The sequence below is a fragment of the Neoarius graeffei genome, chromosome 2 (assembly GCF_027579695.1).
Source record: "Neoarius graeffei isolate fNeoGra1 chromosome 2, fNeoGra1.pri, whole genome shotgun sequence".
Classification (NCBI taxonomy): Eukaryota; Metazoa; Chordata; class Actinopteri; order Siluriformes; family Ariidae; genus Neoarius; species Neoarius graeffei.
In genome coordinates this window covers 124,012,869-124,033,882 of record NC_083570.1, presented here as the reverse complement: position 1 = coordinate 124,033,882, position 21,014 = coordinate 124,012,869, and the positions used below count along the sequence as shown (strand labels likewise).

The 21,014-nt window shown below is 42.4% G+C and overlaps 3 protein-coding genes across 12 annotated transcripts in view; 1 reads left to right on the top strand and 2 right to left on the bottom strand.

Moving 5' to 3' along the window:
* LOC132882239 (NACHT, LRR and PYD domains-containing protein 12-like) overlaps nucleotides 1–21,014 on the bottom strand; it is a 1,431,284-nt gene that overhangs the window by 502,348 nt on the left and 907,922 nt on the right. The window lies entirely within an intron of this gene.
* Nucleotides 3,405–5,988, bottom strand: LOC132875347 (uncharacterized). Its single transcript, XM_060912111.1, has 13 exons — nucleotides 5,890–5,988; nucleotides 5,707–5,768; nucleotides 5,447–5,561; nucleotides 5,209–5,346; nucleotides 5,032–5,103; nucleotides 4,892–4,924; nucleotides 4,695–4,763; nucleotides 4,526–4,606; nucleotides 4,375–4,437; nucleotides 4,065–4,288; nucleotides 3,800–3,959; nucleotides 3,622–3,709; nucleotides 3,405–3,491 (listed from the first exon to the last, which is right to left on the bottom strand). Exons 3-13 carry the CDS (start codon nucleotides 5,553–5,555, stop codon nucleotides 3,431–3,433), a joined length of 1,098 nt encoding a protein of 365 aa, XP_060768094.1. The 5' UTR covers nucleotides 5,556–5,561; nucleotides 5,707–5,768; nucleotides 5,890–5,988; the 3' UTR covers nucleotides 3,405–3,430.
* The window catches only part of LOC132882244 (interferon-inducible GTPase 5-like), a 76,705-nt gene continuing 64,552 nt past the window's right edge, over nucleotides 8,862–21,014 (top strand). For 2 of the 3 annotated variants that reach the window (XM_060915526.1, XM_060915527.1), the window contains exon 1: nucleotides 8,862–8,956. The gene's annotated coding sequence lies outside the window, so the exon portion shown is untranslated. Of the gene's footprint in view, nucleotides 8,957–19,038; nucleotides 19,115–21,014 lie in introns of all 3 variants that reach the window. The other variant, XM_060915528.1, reaches the window with a different exon arrangement.

The window sequence follows — 21,014 nt, the reverse complement described above, 5'->3', positions numbered from 1 at the left end:
ATTGGCTCTTAATCCTACAAGAAGGTCATCAAGTGCAGAGTGTGTAATCTGGTGTTTTAAGGCCCAGTGTTGTAAAAAGTCCTTTAGTGAGCTTTGTGGGTCGTTTTCCTCAATGTAAGAGTCACTGGTGTCACTGCTATTCTCCACATTCATGGGTGTGCTCCACAGCGCATCTGATGCAAACTCAGTACCAACACTACTGCTTGTTGGTACTGCCATGCACTCTGGCTCTTCATTCTCCTCTGCCAGTAGTACAGATTGTTCTTGGAGTTGCTGCTGATGTTGACGAAGCCTGGCCGCTTCTTGCATAGCCTGCTCTGCCCGTGCAGCGTCTAGTGCGTCCTTCTCCTCTTGCATTTCTGCTCTCAAAGCCTTTCGCACCGCTTCCACCTCTCGCCGCACCCTCTTCCATCTCTTTGTGTAGGCTTGTCTGGCCAATCGCTTTTCACTCATTGTGGGGAAATACAATGTGACTGCAATGACAACTAAATGACTAACACATTAACAGCACATTGGCACAGTACACAGTAATGCCACAAGTCAATTGATGATACTAAAAACACGTTCATCATTCAGTGAATGACTTAACTTTATCAAAATCCAAAAACATTGCAGAGTGAAGCGTTGCTGAAAAAAAAAAAAGATACAACTGTTACAACACTTTCCATGGACATTGCAACATGGAACTCAAAATTACATTAAAAGATATGTGCATAAGCCCATATCTTGCCATTCTGAAGCAGGCTGAGACATATCCCAAATTTGCCAAATAACTGAGACAGCAGCAAACATAACAAAATCGGTGAGGACCACTCTATTACATTGCAAAGAACTCAGAAAGGAGCTTCATGTTCAAAATACTGCACATATCCTTTAAAGGAGAATTCTGGCTGTTTTGCAAATAAAATTTTGAACTTTTGATTCCCCTGAAGTCAGCGCTGAGCACCGGTGAAGCATTTGATGCGCTCAGCGCTGACTTCTGGGGAATCCGGAAGGCAACAAAGGTATGTGCTGGCTCAAAGTTCAAAATTTATACACCTATGTGCTAGCTAATGCAGTAAATGTGCAATGTTTTCAAACATCAGGGTCCACACACCATAGGCAATCCATTTTGAAAATCCATGAAAACCATTTTGAAACAAGCTATGTGAATATACGAACGTTGAAAGGCTGCCCCGTAGCCACCGTTTCAATTGAAATCCGCGTAGCAGCTATATGCATAACTCTTTTTTTTTTTTTTTAGACGGGGTGGATTTTTCTCACGGTTTGTGCTACTGCCAACTTTCCTTGACCACAAACGTTTGAGACATATTTGCAAAACAGACGGAATTCTCCTTTAAGGTATAACCACAACCATAACGAAATCACAAATTACCTTTTCAAAAGTAGAATACTTGAACAGAACGTAGGCTTCAGTACTTCCAACAGAGACGTTTGCTTCCAAATCCAACTTCAACAATCCAAGTTCCGGGTAGTGACTTTACTACACGCACCTACGTCCTCTTATCCATCTGTCCAGCCAATGAGGAGCATTCGTTTTGCATCACATGCCGTTGCGTCAGGCAACCTGACCAATCAACAACTTACAGTGGCTAGGTCTCGTTTCTTCCTGTAGACCCCATGGGAACAAAGAAAAAAAAATAATGTATGGAAGTCAATGGAGAGATAACTTATTTTATAGTTCAGATTCCCTTATGCAATGGATTTAATACATGATGATTATTAACTTTTATGACAACCCTTCACACCAACAAAGTGTTTTTCAACAGACAATAAAAGTTACGTTACGTTTTCTGTTTTCTGTGCAACCTCTGAACTACAATGCTTGTCTTGTGCTATATTCTAAACTCTAAGCAATATGGTTTGAGTGAGCTAGGCTAACAGAGTACTGCAGTAAACGTGTTGCTGATCTTTGCAGCCTACAAAAGTAGGCCCTCACTTGAGGTTTTATCCACCAACATATTTCGTCAAATAATACATGGGGAAATCCGTACTGCTGTTATGCCGCCATTCTGAGGCACAAATACACAGACATTTTAACAGAGAACACCGTCACCTACACGACATGTATATCGATATGGGGTAATCATGCGTAACCTCGGTGCTATGGCATTAGCCATGCTAAGGTATGCTACATAGCATTATATCAAGAGCGTGCTAAATCACAACAAAGGTGAAAGAATTATGTACGAGTTCTTTGTCAAATGGGAGACTGGAAAAACCGTGTTTTAGAGATACCAACAACGATTCACTTCGTATAATGTAGCCGGTGACCGGAGATGAAGATGGTTGCACGCATAGCAGCTAACTGCTAGGTGAATAGTGAAACATACATTGCATCATAGAACTCAAACAACCAGAATAAAATAACACATTACCTGATTGCATGTACTGTAAATCCAGATAACGTACACTGGCGCTGGTAGTTCTAAATCCAATAAGGAGACTCGGTGAAATTTTCAAATAGCTAAATAAAAGGGCTATCGTAACATCCTTTAAGTCCGCCATTTTGTTATTTGCCTTAGAGCTGTTTGAAAACACAGAGAATTCTGGGTAATGTGCATCGTATAGTTCTCAGAACAACAAAAAAACAACCAAACATAATGTTGTGTGGAGGTTATAGTGTAACCAAATGATAACGTTTCAGTTGGTTAGTTACCTCAACGTTTCAGGGACATTTGGCTTCGTTAGGTTTCTGCATAACCATGAGGAAACGTTCTCTAAATGTTAGTTGTTGGTTATGTTCTAACAAACCTTTAGAGAACCATAGGCTAACGGTACATCCCTAGTAACAATTTTATGTTCCCAGAACGTTCTGGGCACGTACGCCTTTGGTTGCCTATACGGTGCATATACGTTAGGTTTGGTTGCCACTTGGTTGCCACGTGGTTGCCATGGAAAGTTTTTCTGACGTTGCCCAAACGTTTCCTGTTGGTTACAACAACAACCTTCCCCTGCCCTTCCCCTAACCTTGCTGGTTGCATGTTTGGTTCCCTGAATGTTAGCCTAACATCCCCCTGACGTTGTAGAATGTTATGTTTTGGTTAGATTTTGCTTTCAACTAATTAGCAACATCAACACATAACTGCTAGCATATCTACATGAGAAAACTCAGTGATGAATGAACAGGCAAATTTGGCAGGTCTTGAAAGTTTAATGAGATAAAATATCAATAACAAATTTGAATAAAAAAAAGTTTGAAAATAAAAAATAAAATAGAAAAGTTTCTGAAAGTGTAACAGTGCATTCAATAAAACAATCATATATACAAAACAGAATAAAATAGAAAAGTTTCTGAAACGGTGCATTCAATAAAACACATTCAAAACAGAATAAAATAGAAATAACAGTTTTTTAAAGTGTAACTGTGCATTCAATAACAAACAAAATAGAATAAAAAAAATCACTTCACAAAAAAATAGAATAAAAATCACTGTTCACAAAAAAAGAATAAAAATTCACTGTTCACCCGTTGCTGCTGACCAGCTGATCTGGAAAGAAAAAGGAACAAAATGTTTAAAAACAAGAACAATGAGCACATGTCCACAAAAGCATGATAACCACCCTACCACCAACCACAAAATTTCTGTGATTGCACCAAATTAGAGAGCAGAAGTATACCGTCTGTGTGGTGCAAATTTTAGAGTCTGCCCAAGACATTCCTCCACTTCAGCTTCCATATGGCCGGGAAATTTTTTGACACATGCAGCTAGAAGGCAAAATAAAGGAAAGTTACACATCAAAACCTAGTCAGTCAAGCATGGCATAAAAGTGATGTGATCAATATATAAACCATTACCCTTTATAATCTTGCACAGAATGAGGTCATCAAAGGACATTTTGGCCCATCTGCCCCGCAAGCTGTACTGGGCGAGTACCTCATTATTTGCCACTCGGCGTAGCATACGGTGAATGGCTGCCCCTAAACCTGCCCCTCCGACAGTTTCAAGAAAATGTTGCTGTAAAAAAATAAAAATTATTATACAATGAAAATTACGATCGATCGATCGATCGATCGATCGATCGATAGATAGATCGATCGATCGATAGATAGATAAAATTACCATCTTGTTCCTCTTGTCTGGTTGTTCCAGACTCCTATCCAACTCCAGCAGCTCCATCACCATGCTGCATGGTTTAGCCAACACCACATCATCTTGCTGGAGTTGAGGCGTGTGTGTCGGGGCGTTGGTCTCCACCAATGACTTGATCTTGTCAAACCTAGCCTCGGTCCTGTCAAACCTAGCCTGGAGCCTCCGCATCAAGCGACTCATGTGGGCCTCTGTGACTATGGGGACAAATGTGATGGAAGTTGTAATTTATAATGTAATTTCCTGAGTGAGTGAACTAGTTAGTGTGTATAAAAGTACTTACTTCTCTCAAACATGGCTGCGATAGCCGAGACACCCTGTCCGTCATGAAGCGCCCGGCTGCTGGCTGAAGTTTTCAAAAAGAAAATATTAGTTTTCCTGTTCATGATTTTGTATTCCAACATCTGTAAATGGGAACTTGAAAGCAACGGTACCTTGAACAGAGTCAAAAGAGGTTTCCAGTGATTCTTGGAGGTGCCTGGCTGACTGAATTGGGTGTAGTGCCCGGCTGCTGGCTGAAGTTTTCAAAAAGAAAATGTTAGTTTTCCTGTTCATGACTTTGTATTCCAACATCTGTAAATGGGAACTTGAAAGCAACTGTACCTTGAACAGGGTCAACAGGACTTGGGCTAGGGTGGTGAGGACTGGCTCCAGTCCCGGCTGGTGTTGACCCTGAAAAGATGGTGCATATGGATGTTAAGTCATTTATTGGGGGGGGGGGGTTCTTATACATGGTATTCACAAAAGAAGAACCTATGATAATACATTAGACATTTACAAATAAATTGAAAAACACTTACATTGTGGTGGTAGGGGCATTGGGTCCTGCTGACCTGAAAAGAGCACACAAACATCAGATCAGTCACGTAATATGCACCGGTTATTCATCATGAATGTTAGCTCCAAGCTATGAATGATGATTTGGGAACTGTTAACTTACACACAGGGCTTCCAGGCACAGTCAGAGTCTTGGGTTGCTTCTTGGTTGCTGCTACCACTGGAGCAGAATCATCTGGAAGGAAAGACCATACAATGTGCAATGTAAATTTATTGTAAATGACTTGAAAATGAACACTGAATTGAGTAACTAATGTTGTCATTAGTGAAGAGAGCTTACCATCATCAGAGGATTCGGAGACAAACCTCCTTGGGCACTTACGCTGCCTTATTGCAAAAGTGTTCACATCATCCTCTGTCTCAACACTTGAGGACTCCATCAATTGCAAACACTTCTGTTCAGCTTTGGCGTATGAATCTATGGAAAATGACTTAGTCAGTAGCACAAAAAAAAGTACTGCCATAGAGAGAACAATTCAGTATATTCTATGTAGTGCATAGCAGCAGCGATAGCTCACCTGTTTCATACCAGGTTTTCTTAACGGGATGTTTGGCCCAAGTTGTATTTGGTGCTCGGCACTTCACAACATGCAATCGCACATTGTGTGTCGTCCAGTAGCAGACCATGCCATGCTAAAAATATATATAATTTAAAAATAATTATAATTATATATATATATATAACAAGCATATATATTATTTGCTATCAAAAATATATAGGCATATATGTAAGCATACATATTTGCTATGTATCGACAAAAAAAAAAAAGACTCGTACCTCAGAAGTGTGTCCAAGCCATGAAGATGGCACAACCTCAATAGCATTGTCTGTGAACTCATCTGTGAAAACAAAGGCATCATTAGCAACTTTCCTTGACCACAAACGTTTGAGACATATTTGCAAAACAGACGGAATTCTCCTTTAAGGTATAACCACAACCAGAAAGAAATCACAAATTACCTTTTCGAAAGTAGAGTACTTGAACAGAAGCAGGCTTCAGTACTTCCAACAGAGACGTTTGCTTCCAAATCCAAGTTCCGGGTAGTGACTTTACTACACGCACCTATGTCCTCTTATCCATCTGTCCAGCCAATGAGGAGTGTTCGTTTTGCGTCACATGCCGTTGCATCAGGCAACCTGACCAATCAACAACTTACAGTGGCTAGGTCTCGTTTTTTCCTGTAGACTCCATGGGAACAAATCCAATGGATAAGGGAATCTGAACTATAAAATAAGTTACTTATTTTATAGTTCAGATTCCCTTATCCATTGGATTTAATACATGATGATTATTAACTTTTATGACAACCCTTCACACCAACAAAGTGTTGTTTTTCAACAGACAGTAAAAGTTACGTTACGTTTTCTGTGCAACCTCTGAACTACAATGCTTGTCTCATGCTATATTCTAAACTCCAAGCAATGTGGTTTGAGTGAGCTAGGCCAACAGAGTACTGCAGTAAACGTGTTGCTGATCTTTGCAGCCTACAAAAGTAGGCCCTCACTTGAGGTTTTATCCACCAACATACTATATTTCGTCAAATAATACATGGGGAAATCCGTACTGCTGTTATGCCGCCGTTCTGAGGCACAAATACACAGACATTTTAACAGAGAACACCGTCACCTACACGACATGTATATCGATATGGGGTAATCATGCGTAACCTCGGCGCTATGGCGTTAGCCATGCTAAGGTATGCTACATCGCATTATATCAGCGTGCTAAATCACAACAAAGGTGAAAGAATTATGTACAAGTTCTTTGTCAGATGGGAGACTGGAAAAGACGTGTTTTAGAGATACCAACAACGATTCACTTCGTATAATGTGACCGGAGATGGAGATGGTTGCATGCATAGCAGCTAACTGCTAGGTGAATACTATTCACATTTATACAGAATAAAATAACACATTACCTGATCGCACGTACTGTAAATCCAGATAACGTACACTGGCGCTGGTAGTTCTAAATCCAACAAGGAGACTCGGTGAAATTTTCAAATAGCTAAATAAAAGGGCTATCATAGCATCCATTAAGTCCGCCATTTTGTTATTTGCCTTATTATATCAGCGTAAACAAAAGCTTAGAGCTGTTTGAAAGCACAGAGAATTCTGGGTAATGTGCAGGATGATGATGCATCGAAGCTACCTAGCTGGACTTTTATTTTTAGAAAATAAGAGGAGAAGAGAAGTGGATTTTTGTATTGCAGCAGATTTTGTTAGTGGTACAGGGTGGATTTGGTTGTTGTTGGGACAAAGTACAAATAAGTTGATCAATGGAGCTGCGTGTGAGTGAGTTGGGGCAACAATAGGGATAATGTACCAGAAGTATGTGCATGAGAAAATGTAGTTGGGGCAACAATAGGGATAATGTACCAGAAGTATGTGCATGAGAAAATGTAGGCATTATTGTAATGCAGCATGTTTTGAGGGCGAAATGTGTGACCACAACTTAAAGGTCAAACTTTTGTTGCTGCTCTGCCATATTATCAGGAGCCAATTTGCACCACACAAGACTGTGCACCAAGTCACAACGACCCATTGCCAAACCATGTTCACCCTCTTCATATGATATATGCTGCAGCCTGCTCATTACAGATCACTTGAATTCCACAAAAAACATCACCACTTACAATCCAAACAAATTTAGCCTATAAGTTTATTTCTGCAAATCAGCCACACTCTACCCACATTGCACTAACTAGAAAAACATTTAATCTGTCCATTTTTGCTTTCACCATTCCCTTCTTGCCCAGTAAAATATCTTTTACATTTAACACTCAAAATGCTTCCTTTCCTTCGTTCTTAACGGGGTCTCCTGGAATTGAATTGGAGTCGCCTGAAATAACCAATAGAAGGAAAATACTGAAAATAAAAATGTTCAACTAATTATGTTATATATTACAAATAAAATGCTATATATCAGCTTTGAAAAGAAAACATCCACATAACTGAAGGCTAGGCTGCTGATCAAAATATAGAATATGTGACACTGGGCAATCTCTATAAAATCTAAAAAATGTGTATGGGGTCATGAGAAATTGATGTAAAAATGGGGTCCCAGGCCAAAAAAGGTTGGCAACCACTGCTTTAGACAGTCAAAACACATTACTCAGGAATGTACATGGGTTTGTCGCCTATTTTTGTGAAAATTTCCTTGCAATATATCTCACAACTCAACATAGACTAGCCTATTTATCTGGCCTAGTATGCACACATTTCTGTTGACCATATGGTGTTTTCAATGTGTGAGGGTTGGATTCCAAACCAAAATGGCACGACATAACAATGCATGACAAAAGGAAAGTTATATGTGACAGTTTACTACGGCAAAAAAAATAGGCTACAAGTACAAAAGAGGTTGAAATAAAAGATTAAAAGATAATTTAGCCAGCATCAGGAAAAGCAGATAGTATAGTTCTCAGAACAACAAAAAAACAACCAAACATAACGTTGTGTGGAGGTTATAGTGTAACCAAATGATAACGTTTCAGTTGGTTAGTTACCTCAACGTTTCGGGGACGTTTGGCTTCGTTAGGTTTATGCATAACCATGAGGAAACGTTCTCTAAATGTTAGTTGTTGGTTACGTTCTAACAAACCTTTAGAGAACCATAGGCTAACGGTACATTAACGTTCTGTGTTACTGTGTTACTAGGGATGCACTTTCACTTTACTTAAGTATACTTAATAAAATGAACTTGAAGTATACTTCTTTTTGATAAGGGATGTCATACTCTCTCTGTGTATGTAACAAATAAATTTGAATTTGATTAGTTGATTAAACAAGTGATTTCATTCATGGCCTGTTGCACCACCCTCATACAGATGTATACAGAATCTGCATATTATGCTGATGATTTTGCTGTTATGGGCTGAACCTCTACCCTTGTGGCTTGATAAGCAGCGCACATGAGCAGAACACAACAGTGATCTAACAGGTTAGGACGCGTATGAGGCACAGAGTAAACTTTCAGACAGAGGAACTGTGACATCACGCCAGAGGGTTTCATTTACAAAGATAGGTGAGTGAGTTCTTTCAATATTTACAAGCAGGTTTCATTTAAAGTGAACAACTGAATATTTTCACTATTGCTGCACTGTCATACTGTCGTACTCGTGGGAATACAAGCAGAAGTCAAGCTGCTCTGTGACAATGTCCTGTCTCTGTGCCAGCTATTAACATTGTACTGAGAAACGTAATCATTAAAGAAAACGTACAAGTATTCAGTTTAAAAAATACTCAAGTATCAATGACAAAAATAATATTCAAGTGTAGTACCTCAGTACAATTACTCACGTCTTTTCCACCTGATATTTTAGCTGTACAAGTAAAACTGAACTGAATTAAACTTTAAAACAGAAGATTCAGAACATGTACTACCAAGAGACAAATATATCACAATGTTTTTAAACACTAAATTACATAACATGCATTTGTAAAACATTTTAATCATAAGATAAACATTAATTTTACACTTCATTATACAATATGTTTGTTTTTTTATTCTATATGAGGACATTTAAAGTACTTTTAAAGAACACGTTTACATTTTGGTCTTTTTGTTAGTTTAATGCGGGAATGGATTTGTGAAGAAGTATGATGTTGGATCAAATTTTTTTTTCCAAACAAGCAGTGCACTGTTTTAACTACAATTTTTCTAACTGCAACTGATGAGGAAGAAATTATCCAAATTGTAAGAAAATGTAAAAACAAAACCTCTACAGACTGGAATGATATAGACATGTTAACAGTAAAGACAGTTATTGAGGGAATTGTGAAACCACTCACCCACATCTGCAATTTATCTTTTCAATCAGGTACATTTCCAGACAAAATGAAAATTGCAAAAGTGATACCATTGTTTAAAACCGGAGATAGACACCATTTCACAAACTACGGACCTGTTTCTTTACTCCCCCAATTCTCCAAAATACTCGAAAAACTTTTTTCAGATAGACTGGACAAATTCATTGAAAAACACAACCTCCTTACAGACAGTCAATATGGATTCAGAACGGACAGATCAACATCGATGGCACTAATGGAACTAATAGAGGAAATCACAAAATGTATAGACAATAAAAAAATAGCAATTGGAGTATTTGTGGACCTAAAAAAAGCATTCGATACCATTGATCATAGTATTGTTAGGACTGGGACTGTTTTGGCCTCTAGAGGCCACTGTTATTTCCTTTTCTGGCCATGTTTGTTTTGGGCCTCTAGAGGTCACCACTGTGTCTGTGTTTTGTTTTTGTCTTATTGCCTGTTTCCTGCCCCGCCCTGTCCTTAATTAGTTTGTGTATTTATACCCCTGAGTTCAGTCCTCTTGTCACGGAGTCTTTGTGCTGTTATGTTTAGCTCCAGTAACCTCTGTTCCGATTTCCTCGCCCGTGTTTTTGTGGTTTTTGTACTTTGCTTTCTTTTGGACTTTTTGGACTTTGTGTTTACCATTTTGGATCCTCTGAGCATTTGTATTTTTGCCTCTTCTTTTCTGTTTTTTTTGGCTCTTTGTTTCTTTGAACTTTTGGTTTTTTCCTGGTTATCTTCTGAGTGTTTGGAATATACTTTTGTTTTTGCCTTGGATTGTTAATAGTGTAAATATTGTAAATAAACCTTTTGATACTTTTTCTACTTCCGCCTCACGCCTCTGCATTTGAGTCATCCCCCTGGTGGCCTAGTGGGCGTTTGCTGGATTATCACACCAGCGAACCAGGTTCGAATCCCAGCAAAACCCTAACAGAAAGACTCTGTCATGACCGACTCAGCAGAGGCTTCTTCATCTGTCTACCCGGCCAACCTTCAGGGAATGATGGCTGCATTAACACACCTCAGATCCACCATGGACACTCATGGACGGACTCTCGCAAGCCAACGTGAGACCCTTGCTCGCCACGAGGTACTGCTTCAGCAGATTGGGAGAACCCTGGCACAGCTGACTTCTCTGCCCCCATCTCCTCCACCTGATTCTGCTCCTGCTCCACCATCCGCTCCGGCTCCAGTGCCTCCTGCCATGCTGCCTTCTTCACTTCGCGAACCCAGCCTGCACCACAGAGGTATGACGGCAAGCACAGTGAGTGTCAAGAGTTCCTTACCCAGTGCCAACTCACCTTTGAGCTTCAGCCTACCACCTACACTACGGATCGCCGCAAGATTGCCTTTGTGATAACCTTGTTAGCTGGTAAGGTGCGAGCCTGGGCTACTGCTATCTGGCAGAGACAGGGACCTGAGTGCTCTGATTTCCAGCTGTTTACTGAGGAGATGCTGCGTGTCTTCGATCAAGCAGACATCAGTAAAGACGCAGCCAGAATGTCCATCCGGCAAGGGGGAAGCATCGCAGACTACGCCATCTCGTTCCGGACGCTCGCAGCAGTAAGTGGATGGAACAAGACTGCCCTGGTGTCAGCCTTCCACCATGGTCTGTCTGACCCCATCAAAGATGGTCTGGCTTCTATCGGATTCCCAAGTGACCTCCAAACACTGATCTCACATTCTACTCATCTGGACAACAGGATGAGAGAACGCCGCCAAGTACTGAGCCTCCCCGGCCTCCCTGCCTCTACCTGGAGCCCATCTACCTCCTCCAGTGACTGTCCAGAACCCATGCAAGTGGGCCGTACTCGCCTCTCCGCATCTGAGAGGGAGCGCAGAAGGAGGAACAAGTGCTGCATCTACTGTGGCAAGCCTGGTCACTTCCGAGCATCATATCCCGAACTCTCGGGAAAAGGACCGCCCCGTCCAGCCGAGGGAGGGTTGTGACGGGGCCTACCCTCTCTCCCGGACTCCCTGGCCAAGGAATCTACATCCCGGTCTCCATCTCCTGGGGTGAGTCCGTCCACTCTTGTCAAGCCTTGTTAGACTCAGGGGCGGCTGGAAACTTTATGGATATCCACTTTGCCCAAAGCATCAATGTCCCGACTGTGCCTCTTGAAGTCCCACTGTCTGTGTCTGCCCTCGATGGCCAAGCATTAGGTGATGGAAGAGTCACCCAAGTTACTTCTCCAGTCTTCCTCCAGTCTCAAGGTCACAAGGAAGAAATATCCCTGCACCTGATTCCTTCACCTGAGTTCCCAGTTATTCTAGGCCTTCCTTGGCTTACCCGCCACAACCCTCATATAGACTGGGTTACAAGCCAGGTTGTGGAATGGGGCCCTGCATGCCATGCCTCTTGTCTTCTCTCTAGCTCTCCTGTGTCTCCTGCCGAGCCCCCTGATCTCACCGAGTTATCTCAAGTTCCCACAGAGTACTGGGATCTCAAGGAGGTATTCAGCAAGAGCAGGGCCACCGTTCTTCCTCTGCACCGTGCCTACGACTGTGCCATCAACTTGCTCCCTGGGACTACTCCTCCTTGGGGCCATCTGTTCTCCCTCTCTCAGCCAGAATGCAAGGCCATGGAGGAGTACATCAAGGAAGCCTTGGCCTCTGGGTTCATTCGACCCTCCACCTCACCCGCTGGTGCCGGCTTCTTCTTTGTTGGCAAGGAGGATGGGGGTCTCCGGCCATGTATTGATTATAGGGGCCTGAACAAGATCACCGTGCGCAACCGCTATCCCCTTCCGCTGATGTCCACAGCATTCGACCTGCTCCAAGGCGCCACCATCTTCACCAAGTTGGACTTACGGAACGCATACCACCTCATCCGTATCCGACAGGGAGACGAGTGGAAGACCGCCTTTAACACCCCGTTAGGGCACTACGAGTACCAGGTGATGCCCTTCGGACTCACCAATGCACCAGCTGTTTTTCAGGCCCTTATCAACGACGTCTTGAGGGATATGATTAATCTATACGTTTTCGTCTACCTCGACGACATCCTTATATTCTCCAAGACCTTACAGGAACACCGCCACCATGTCCGCCAAGTCCTCCAGAGACTCTTGCAGAATAATCTGTTTGCTAAAGCCCAGAAATGCGAGTTTCATGTCCCCGAGGTCTCCTTCCTGGGATTTATCGTACGAACGGGGCAACTCCAAATGGACCCAGCCAAGACCCTGGCTGTCCGGGACTGGCCTACTCCCAAGTCCGTTAAGGAGGTTCAGCGGTTCTTAGGATTCGCTAACTTCTATCTCAAGTTCATCAGGAACTTCAGTTCCGTAGCTGCACCTATGTCGGACCTCACCAAAAGGACTGGTGGCTCCTTTGTCTGGTCCCCTCAGGCGGAAGAGGCGTTTAATGACCTAAAACACCACTTTTGCATGGCACCCATTCTGGTTCTCCCGGACACCTCCCAACCATTCATCATGGAGGTGGACGCCTCGGACAGTGGTGTCGGCGCAGTGCTCTCTCAACGCTCGGAAGGGAAGCTGCACCCCTGCGCTTACTTCTCCCACCGCCTGAGCCCTGCGGAGTCCCGCTATGATGTGGGGGATTGGGAACTGCTAGCGGTCAAACGAGCCCTTGAGGAGTGGAGGCACTGGCTGGAGGGAGCGCAACATCCATTCCTGGTGTGGACGGACCATAAGAACCTGGAGTACCTCCAGCAAGCCAAGAGGCTGAACCCACGACAGGCTATGTGGGCTTTGTTTTTCAGCCGTTTCAGCTTCACCCTATCATACTGCCCGGGCTCTAAGAACACCAAACCGGACGCGCTCTCCAGGCTGTGCTCGCCCAACAACAGGGAGAGTGAAGTTGGGCCTATCATCCCTATATCCCAGATTGTGGCTCCTGTCTGCTGGGGTATTGAGGAGACCGTTCGACAAGCTCAACGCCGGGACCCTGATCCTGGGACGGGGCCACCGGGCCTCCTGTACGTCCCTCGTCAAGCCCGGGCCAAGGTTCTCCAGTGGGGTCACTCTTCCCCTCTCACCGCCCACCCGGGAGCTCAGAGGACCCTGGACTTCCTGAAAAGACGCTTCTGGTGGCCTAACATGGAGAAGGAAGTGAGGTCATTCGTCCTGTCCTGTGAGGTCTGCACCAGAACCAAGAACCCACGACAGCGTCCCCAGGGTCTCCTGCATCCTCTGCCTATTCCCCGGTGTCCCTGGTCCCACGTGACGGTCGACTTCATCACGGGTCTCCTTGAGTCTCAAGGTAACACTGTCATATTGGTCATAGTGGACAGATTCTCCAAGGCCTGCCGCTTTATTCCACTGTGCAAACTCCCCTCTGCCCTTGACACTGCTAAATTGTTGTTCACTCATGTCTTCCAAGTTTTTGGTCTCCCTCAGGACATTGTCTCTGACCGGGGGCCCCAGTTCTCCTCCCGAGTATGGCACGGCTTCTGCAAGAGCATCGGGGCCACTGCCAGCCTCTCCTCTGGGTTCCACCCCCAGTCCAACGGCCAGACGGAGAGGCTCAACCAGGACCTGGAAACCACCCTGCGAGGCCTGGCTATGGATAACCCGATATCGTGGAGCACCTGGCTGCCATGGGCAGAGTACGCCCACAACACCCTGCAGTCATCGGCCACCAAGCTATCGCCATTCCAGTGCCAATTTGGGTTCCAGCCACCTCTGTTCCCAGACCAGAAGGAGGACGCTGGGGTGCCCTCGGTCAACCATTACGTGAGACGGTGTCGCAAGACCTGGAGCAAGGTCAGGAGGACACTCATCCAGACCTCCAGTACCAACCAGACTCAGGCCAACCGCCATAGGAGACCTGCCCACACTTTCTGCCCTGGGCAGCGGGTTTGGCTGTCCACCAAGGACCTTCCGCTGCGGGTGGAGAACCGCAAGCTTGCTCCTCGCTACATTGGCCCCTTCAAGGTTGTACGCAGAGTTAACCCTGTCTCCTACCAGCTCCAGTTACCACGTACGCTAAGGATCAACCCCACATTCCATGTTTCCCTGTTGCAGCCCGTACTGATGTCCACGTATGCCCCTGCCCCTAGGAACCCCCCGCCCCCCGCATCTTCCAGGGTCAGACTGTGTTCACCGTGCCCCGCCTGCTGGACTCCCGCGGGATTCGCGGGGGCCTCCAATATGTTGTGGACTGGGAGGGCTATGGCCCTGAGGAGCGCTGCTGGGTCCCAGCTTGGGACATACTCGATAAAGAACTTTGTCGGGACTTCCATTCGGCCCATCCTGATCGTCCTGGGAACGTCAGGAGACGCTCCTGGGGGGGGGTCCTGTTAGGACTGGGACTGTTTTGGCCTCTAGAGGCCACTGTTATTTCCTTTTCTGGCCATGTTTGTTTTGGGCCTCTAGAGGTCACCACTGTGTCTGTGTTTTGTTTTTGTCTTATTGCCTGTTTCCTGCCCCACCCTGTCCTTAATTAGTTTGTGTATTTATACCCCTGAGTTCAGTCCTCTTGTCACGGAGTCTTTGTGCTGTTATGTTTAGCTCCAGTAACCTCTGTTCCGATTTCCTCACCCGTGTCTTTGTGGTTTTTGTACTTTGCTTTCTTTTGGACTTTTTGGACTTTGTGTTTACCATTTTGGATCCTCTGAGCATTTTGTATTTTTGCCTCTTCTTTTCTGTTTTTTTTTTGGCTCTTTGTTTCTTTGAACTTTTGGTTTTTTCCTGGTTATCTTCTGAGCGTTTGGATTATACTTTTGTTTTTGCCTTGGATTGTTAATAGTGTAAATATTGTAAATAAACCTTTTGATACTTTTTCTACTTCCACCTCATGCCTCTGCATTTGAGTCATCCCCCTGGTGGCCTAGTGGGGGTTTGCTGGATTATCACACCAGTGAACCAGGTTTGAATCCCAGCAAAACCCTAACAAGTATGTTATTAAGTAAACTAGAAAAGTGTGGTGTTGGGTGGAGCTGGCTGTCGAGCTGTCTAAGAAACAGGCAACAGTTTGTGCAGATAGGTGACCATAAATCTGATTTCATGAACATTACATGCGGGGTACCACAGGGGTCAATATTAGGTACGAAATTATTCATATTATACATCAATGACATATGTAGAGTTTCGCAAGTACTGAAATTTGTTTTGTTTGCAGACGACACCAATATTTTTTGTTCCGGTGAGAATTGGCAGCAGACTTTGGAGACAATCACAACGGAAATAAATAAATAAATAAATAAACTAAAACTATGGTTTGACAAAAATAAATTATCATTAAATCTAAGCAAAACAAAGATCATGTTGTTTGGGAGACACAAAATAGATTGTAATGTAGAATTGATAATAGACAATCCTAAGATAGAAATGGTACAGGAAATTAAATTTCTTGGTGTGATTTTAGATCATAAAGTCTGCTGGAAACCTCATGTAGGATACATACGAGCAAAACTGGCAAAGTGCTCGGCAATTCTGTGGAAAACAAAACATATTCTTGATTGCAAATCTTTGTATACTCTATATTACTCATTATTTTTGCCATATCTGACTTACTGTGTCGAAGTCTGGGGAAACACCTACAAAACCACTCTGCAGCCGATATGTACAATACAGAAAAGAGCAATAAGGACAATAAACAAAACAGGATACAGAGATCACACAAACCCACTATTCATAAAATCACACATGTTGAAATTTATGGATCTGGTCAAATTCAGAACAGCACAAATAATGTATAAAGCGAGAAATAATCTATTGCCAAAAAATATACAAGGAATGTTTAGTGAGAGAGAGGGGGGATATAATCTAAGGGGAGACCTAAATTTTAAAAAACCAAAGGTTCGAACAAATATGAAAAGCATGTGAGTATCAAGCTGTGGGGTGACTTTATGGGACAGACTGGAGACAGAAATAAAACAAAGTGCAAATATAAATCTGTTTAAAAGAAGGTACAAAAAAATATTTTTAAACAAGTATATAGAAGAGGAAGTATGTCAATGGAGGATGATGAGGGATAAATAGAATAGAGTTGATTGTTATATTAGAACTAATTTAGTATATGGTATATATGGTATGTATTTATTTATGGGGATAGTTTATATATTCATATTTACAGGGATAGGTATGTAGTAGATATTTATTTTTGTAATTATATATTTATATACAGTGAGAGTAAAAAGTATTTGATCCCTTGCTGATTTTGTTGGTTTGCCCACTAATAAAGACATGATCATTCTATACTTTTAATGGTAGATGTATTCTAACATGGAGAGACAGAATATCAAAACAAAAATCCAGAAAATAACTTTAAAGAATATATTTTAATTGATTTGTATTTCATTGAGGGAAATAAGTATTTGATCCCTCTAGCCAAAGGCACTTAATACTTAGTGGCAAAGCCTTTGTTTGCAAGCACAGTGGACAGACGTTTGTTGTAGTTAACCACAAGGTTAGCACACATATCAGGGGGAATTTTAGCCCACTCTTCTTTGCAGATCCTCTCTAAATCATTAAGGTTGGTGGGCTGTCGCTTGGCAACTCGGACCTTCAGCTCCCTCCATAGATTTTCGATTGGATTGAGGTCTGGAGACTGGCTGGGCCACTCCATGACCTTAATGTGGTTCTTCTTGAGCCACTCCTTTGTTGCCTTTGCTGTATGCTTCGGGTTGTTGTCATGTTGGAAGACCCAACCACGGCCCATTTTCAACTTCCTGGCAGAGGGGAGGAGGTTGTCCCTCAGGATTGCCCGGTACATGGCTCCATCCATCTTCCCACTGATGCGGTGAAGTAGCCCTGTGCCCTTGGCAGAGAAACACCCCCAAAACATAATGCTTCCACCTCCATGCTTAACGGTGGGCACAGTGTTCCTGGGGTCATAGGCAGCATTTTTCTTCCTCCATACATGACGAGTAGAGTTTAGGCTAAATAGTTCAATTTTGGTCTCGTCTGACCACAGAACCTTCTCCCAATCACTTTGTACATCTTTGAGGTGATCATTGGCATACTTTAGGCGGGCCTCCACATGTGCCTTCTTAAGCAGGGTTACCTTTCGGGCACTGCAGGATTTTAATCCATTGCGGCGCAAAGTGTTGCCAATTGTTTTCCTGGTGACTGTGGTCCCAGCTGCCTTGAGGTCATTCACTAACTCCCGCTGTGTGGTTGCAGGCTGATTTCTCACAGTTCTCACGATCATTGCCACCCCACGAGGTGAAATCTTCTGTGGAGCACCAGACCGAGGTCTATTGATGGTCATGTTATACTTCTTAAATTTTCTCACAATTGCACCAATGGTTGTTACTTTAATACCCAGCATCTTGCTAATGTTTTTGTAGCCCATTCCAGATTTGTGCAGGTCAACAATCCTGTCTCTGAGGTCCTGAGAGAGTTCTTTGGTCTTACCCATGTTGGAGAGTTTGGAATCTGTCTGATTGTCTGATTCTGTGAACAGGTGTCTTTCATACAGGTGATTAGTTAGAACAGGTGTCTTCAATTCAGGTAACAAGTTGATTGGGAGTGTCTAACTGGTCTGTGAAAGCCAGAACTCCTAATGCATACTAGGGGATCAAATACTTATTTCCCTCAATGAAATACAAATCAATTAATATATATTATTTAAAGTTATTTTCTGGATTTTCTTTTTGATATTCTGTCTCTCCATGTTAGAATACATTTACCATTAAAAGTATAGAATGATCATGTCTTTATTAGTGGGCAAACCAACAAAATCAGCAAGGGATCAAATACTTTTTACTCTCACTGTAGATATTTATGAAGTGTATATATGGTATATAGTATATTTTTTGTAATTATATATTTATATAGATATTTGTGAAGTGTATATATGGAATATAGTTAGTTTTTTTTCCTTTTTTATCAGACATCTAGTTTTTAGGTTTGTTTACCTGACATGTTTCGACGTATGACTGTCGTCTTCCTCAGAGTGTCACCGGATGTTATTGGTGACGCATCTTTTATCAGCTGATGTTTCCGAAGGCGTGGCCTTCCTGTCTGGATTGACAGGTCGGTCACGCCTTCTACTGTCAGTTCGTCCCCTGCAAGATGGCACTCCAGGTATGGGAGAGCATGTATGCTCCCTCATCCCGGTTGATGGTCCTCGGGCTTTGCTTACGGATCTCCATGGCCTCCCTGATCCAGCGCTGATGTTTATCATCTTCTGTGCGGATGACTCTGGCATTCCCCCAGTCCATAATATGATTTTCCCTTTTGCAGTGATCTGTTATGGCTGACTTATAATTTTCCTGTTGTGCCTTTTCTTTTATTGTTCGGGTTTGTCTTATAGCTGTCTCCTTTTCGCACTCTTTCTTATGTTCATTTTTTCTTGTGTTGAAACTCCTTCCTGTCTCCCCAACATCAGCTGATAAAAGATGCGTCACCAATAACATCCGGTGACACTCTGAGGAAGACGACAGTCGTACGTCGAAACATGTCAGGTAAACAAACCTAAAAACTAGATGTCTGATAAAAAAAGGAAAAAAACCTAACTATATTTAATATAAGACATAATGAACGCAATCGAAATATGTATATATGGAATGTAGTATATATTTATTTTGTAATTAAATATTTATATAGATATTTAGGAAGTGTGTATATATATGGTGTGTAGTATATATCTATTTTTGTAATTATATAGATATTCATGAAGTGTATATATGGTATATATATTGAAATTCCTCACTGTTTTGGGATTCAGGCTACTCTACCATCACAAAAGTTCTCCTGTCCTCCATATTGTCCCCCTCAGCCCTGGTCATAAACATGGAGCGAGAAAACAATCTTCTGAAACAGACATTTTCCAGCCCAGATTATATCCAGTAAACGTCTCCAAGCCCTTTCAGGATTTCTAAGAGTTTGTAACACCCTTTACAACAGAAGTGTCAACTGAAATTCTCTAAAAGTACAACAGGATGTTTATCAGAAAAATAAACTCCTCTTTCATTTTCACCATTAGGTCTCAGTCATACAGTGCCTTGAAAAAGTATTCATACCCCTTGAACCTTTTCACATTTTTCCACCTTACAACCACGAACTTAAAAGTTTTTTATTGAGATTTTATGTGATAGACCAACACAGAGTAGCACATAATTGTGAAGTGAAACGAAAATGATAAATGGTCTTCAAAATTTTAAACAAAAAATCTGAAAAAATGTGGTGTGCATTAGTATTCAGCCCCCTGTACTCTGATACCTCTAAATACAATCCAGGGCAATCAATTGCCTTCAGAAGTCATCTAATTAGTTAACAGAGTCCAACTGTGTGTAATTTACTCTCAGCATAAATACACTTGTTCTGTGAAGGCCTCAGTGGTTTGTTAGAGAACACTGAAGAACAAACAGCATCATGAAGACCAAAGAACTCACCAGACAGGCCAGGGATAAAGTTCTGGAGAAGTTTAAAGCAGGGTTAGGTTATAAAAAATATCCCAAGCTCTGAACATCTCAAGAAGCACTGTTCAATCCATCATTCAAAAATGGAAAAAGTATGACACAACTACAAACCTACCAAGACATGGCCGTCCACCTAAACTGACAGAGCGAGCAAGGAGAGCACTGGTTAGAGAAGCAGCCAAGAGGCCCATGATCACTCTGGAGGAGCTGCAGAAATCCACAGCTCAGGTGGGAGAATCTGTGCACAGGACAACTATAAGTCGTACACTCCACAAATCTGGCCTTTTTGGAAGAGTGGCAAGAAGAAAGCCATTGTTGAAAGACAGGCATAAGAAGTCCTGTTTACAGTTTGCCAGAAGCCATGTAGGGGACACAGCAAACATGTGGAATAGGGATGGGAATCTTCATAATCAAAGCGATACGATACGCATCTCGATACACTGCCAACGATTCGATACATTCAAGATTAATGAAATTGCCAGTGCTAAGATGCGATACGATTCTCCCGCATGCTGCGATACGGTGCGATACAGTACGATTTAATTCTAATACAATGCGGTCCAGTGCGATACGATGCAATTCGATATGATGCAATGCAGAAGAAAAGTGCACCATGGAATACAGAGTAGTTCAAGTTATGGCACTTGAAGCATTAAAGCTGTGCCTTTTATTTTGAAACACAGGAAGTACAACATAAAGTGCTTACAGGTCTCTCTGGAACTGTAGTATAAGTATAACCTTAAACAAAAATTAAGATTCCTCTTTAGTGCATGTTGTAGAACAACTCAAGACCTACATAATACTATGTTTCCAGGTTAAGCTTTCAAAAGTGCATTGTTTATACAGGAGGTAAAACAAATAAAATGGGCTACTAAAAAAAAAGATTGAGGCCAGGAGATTCCCTCCAATATAACAACTTAAAAAACATTAACAACTGGAGTAA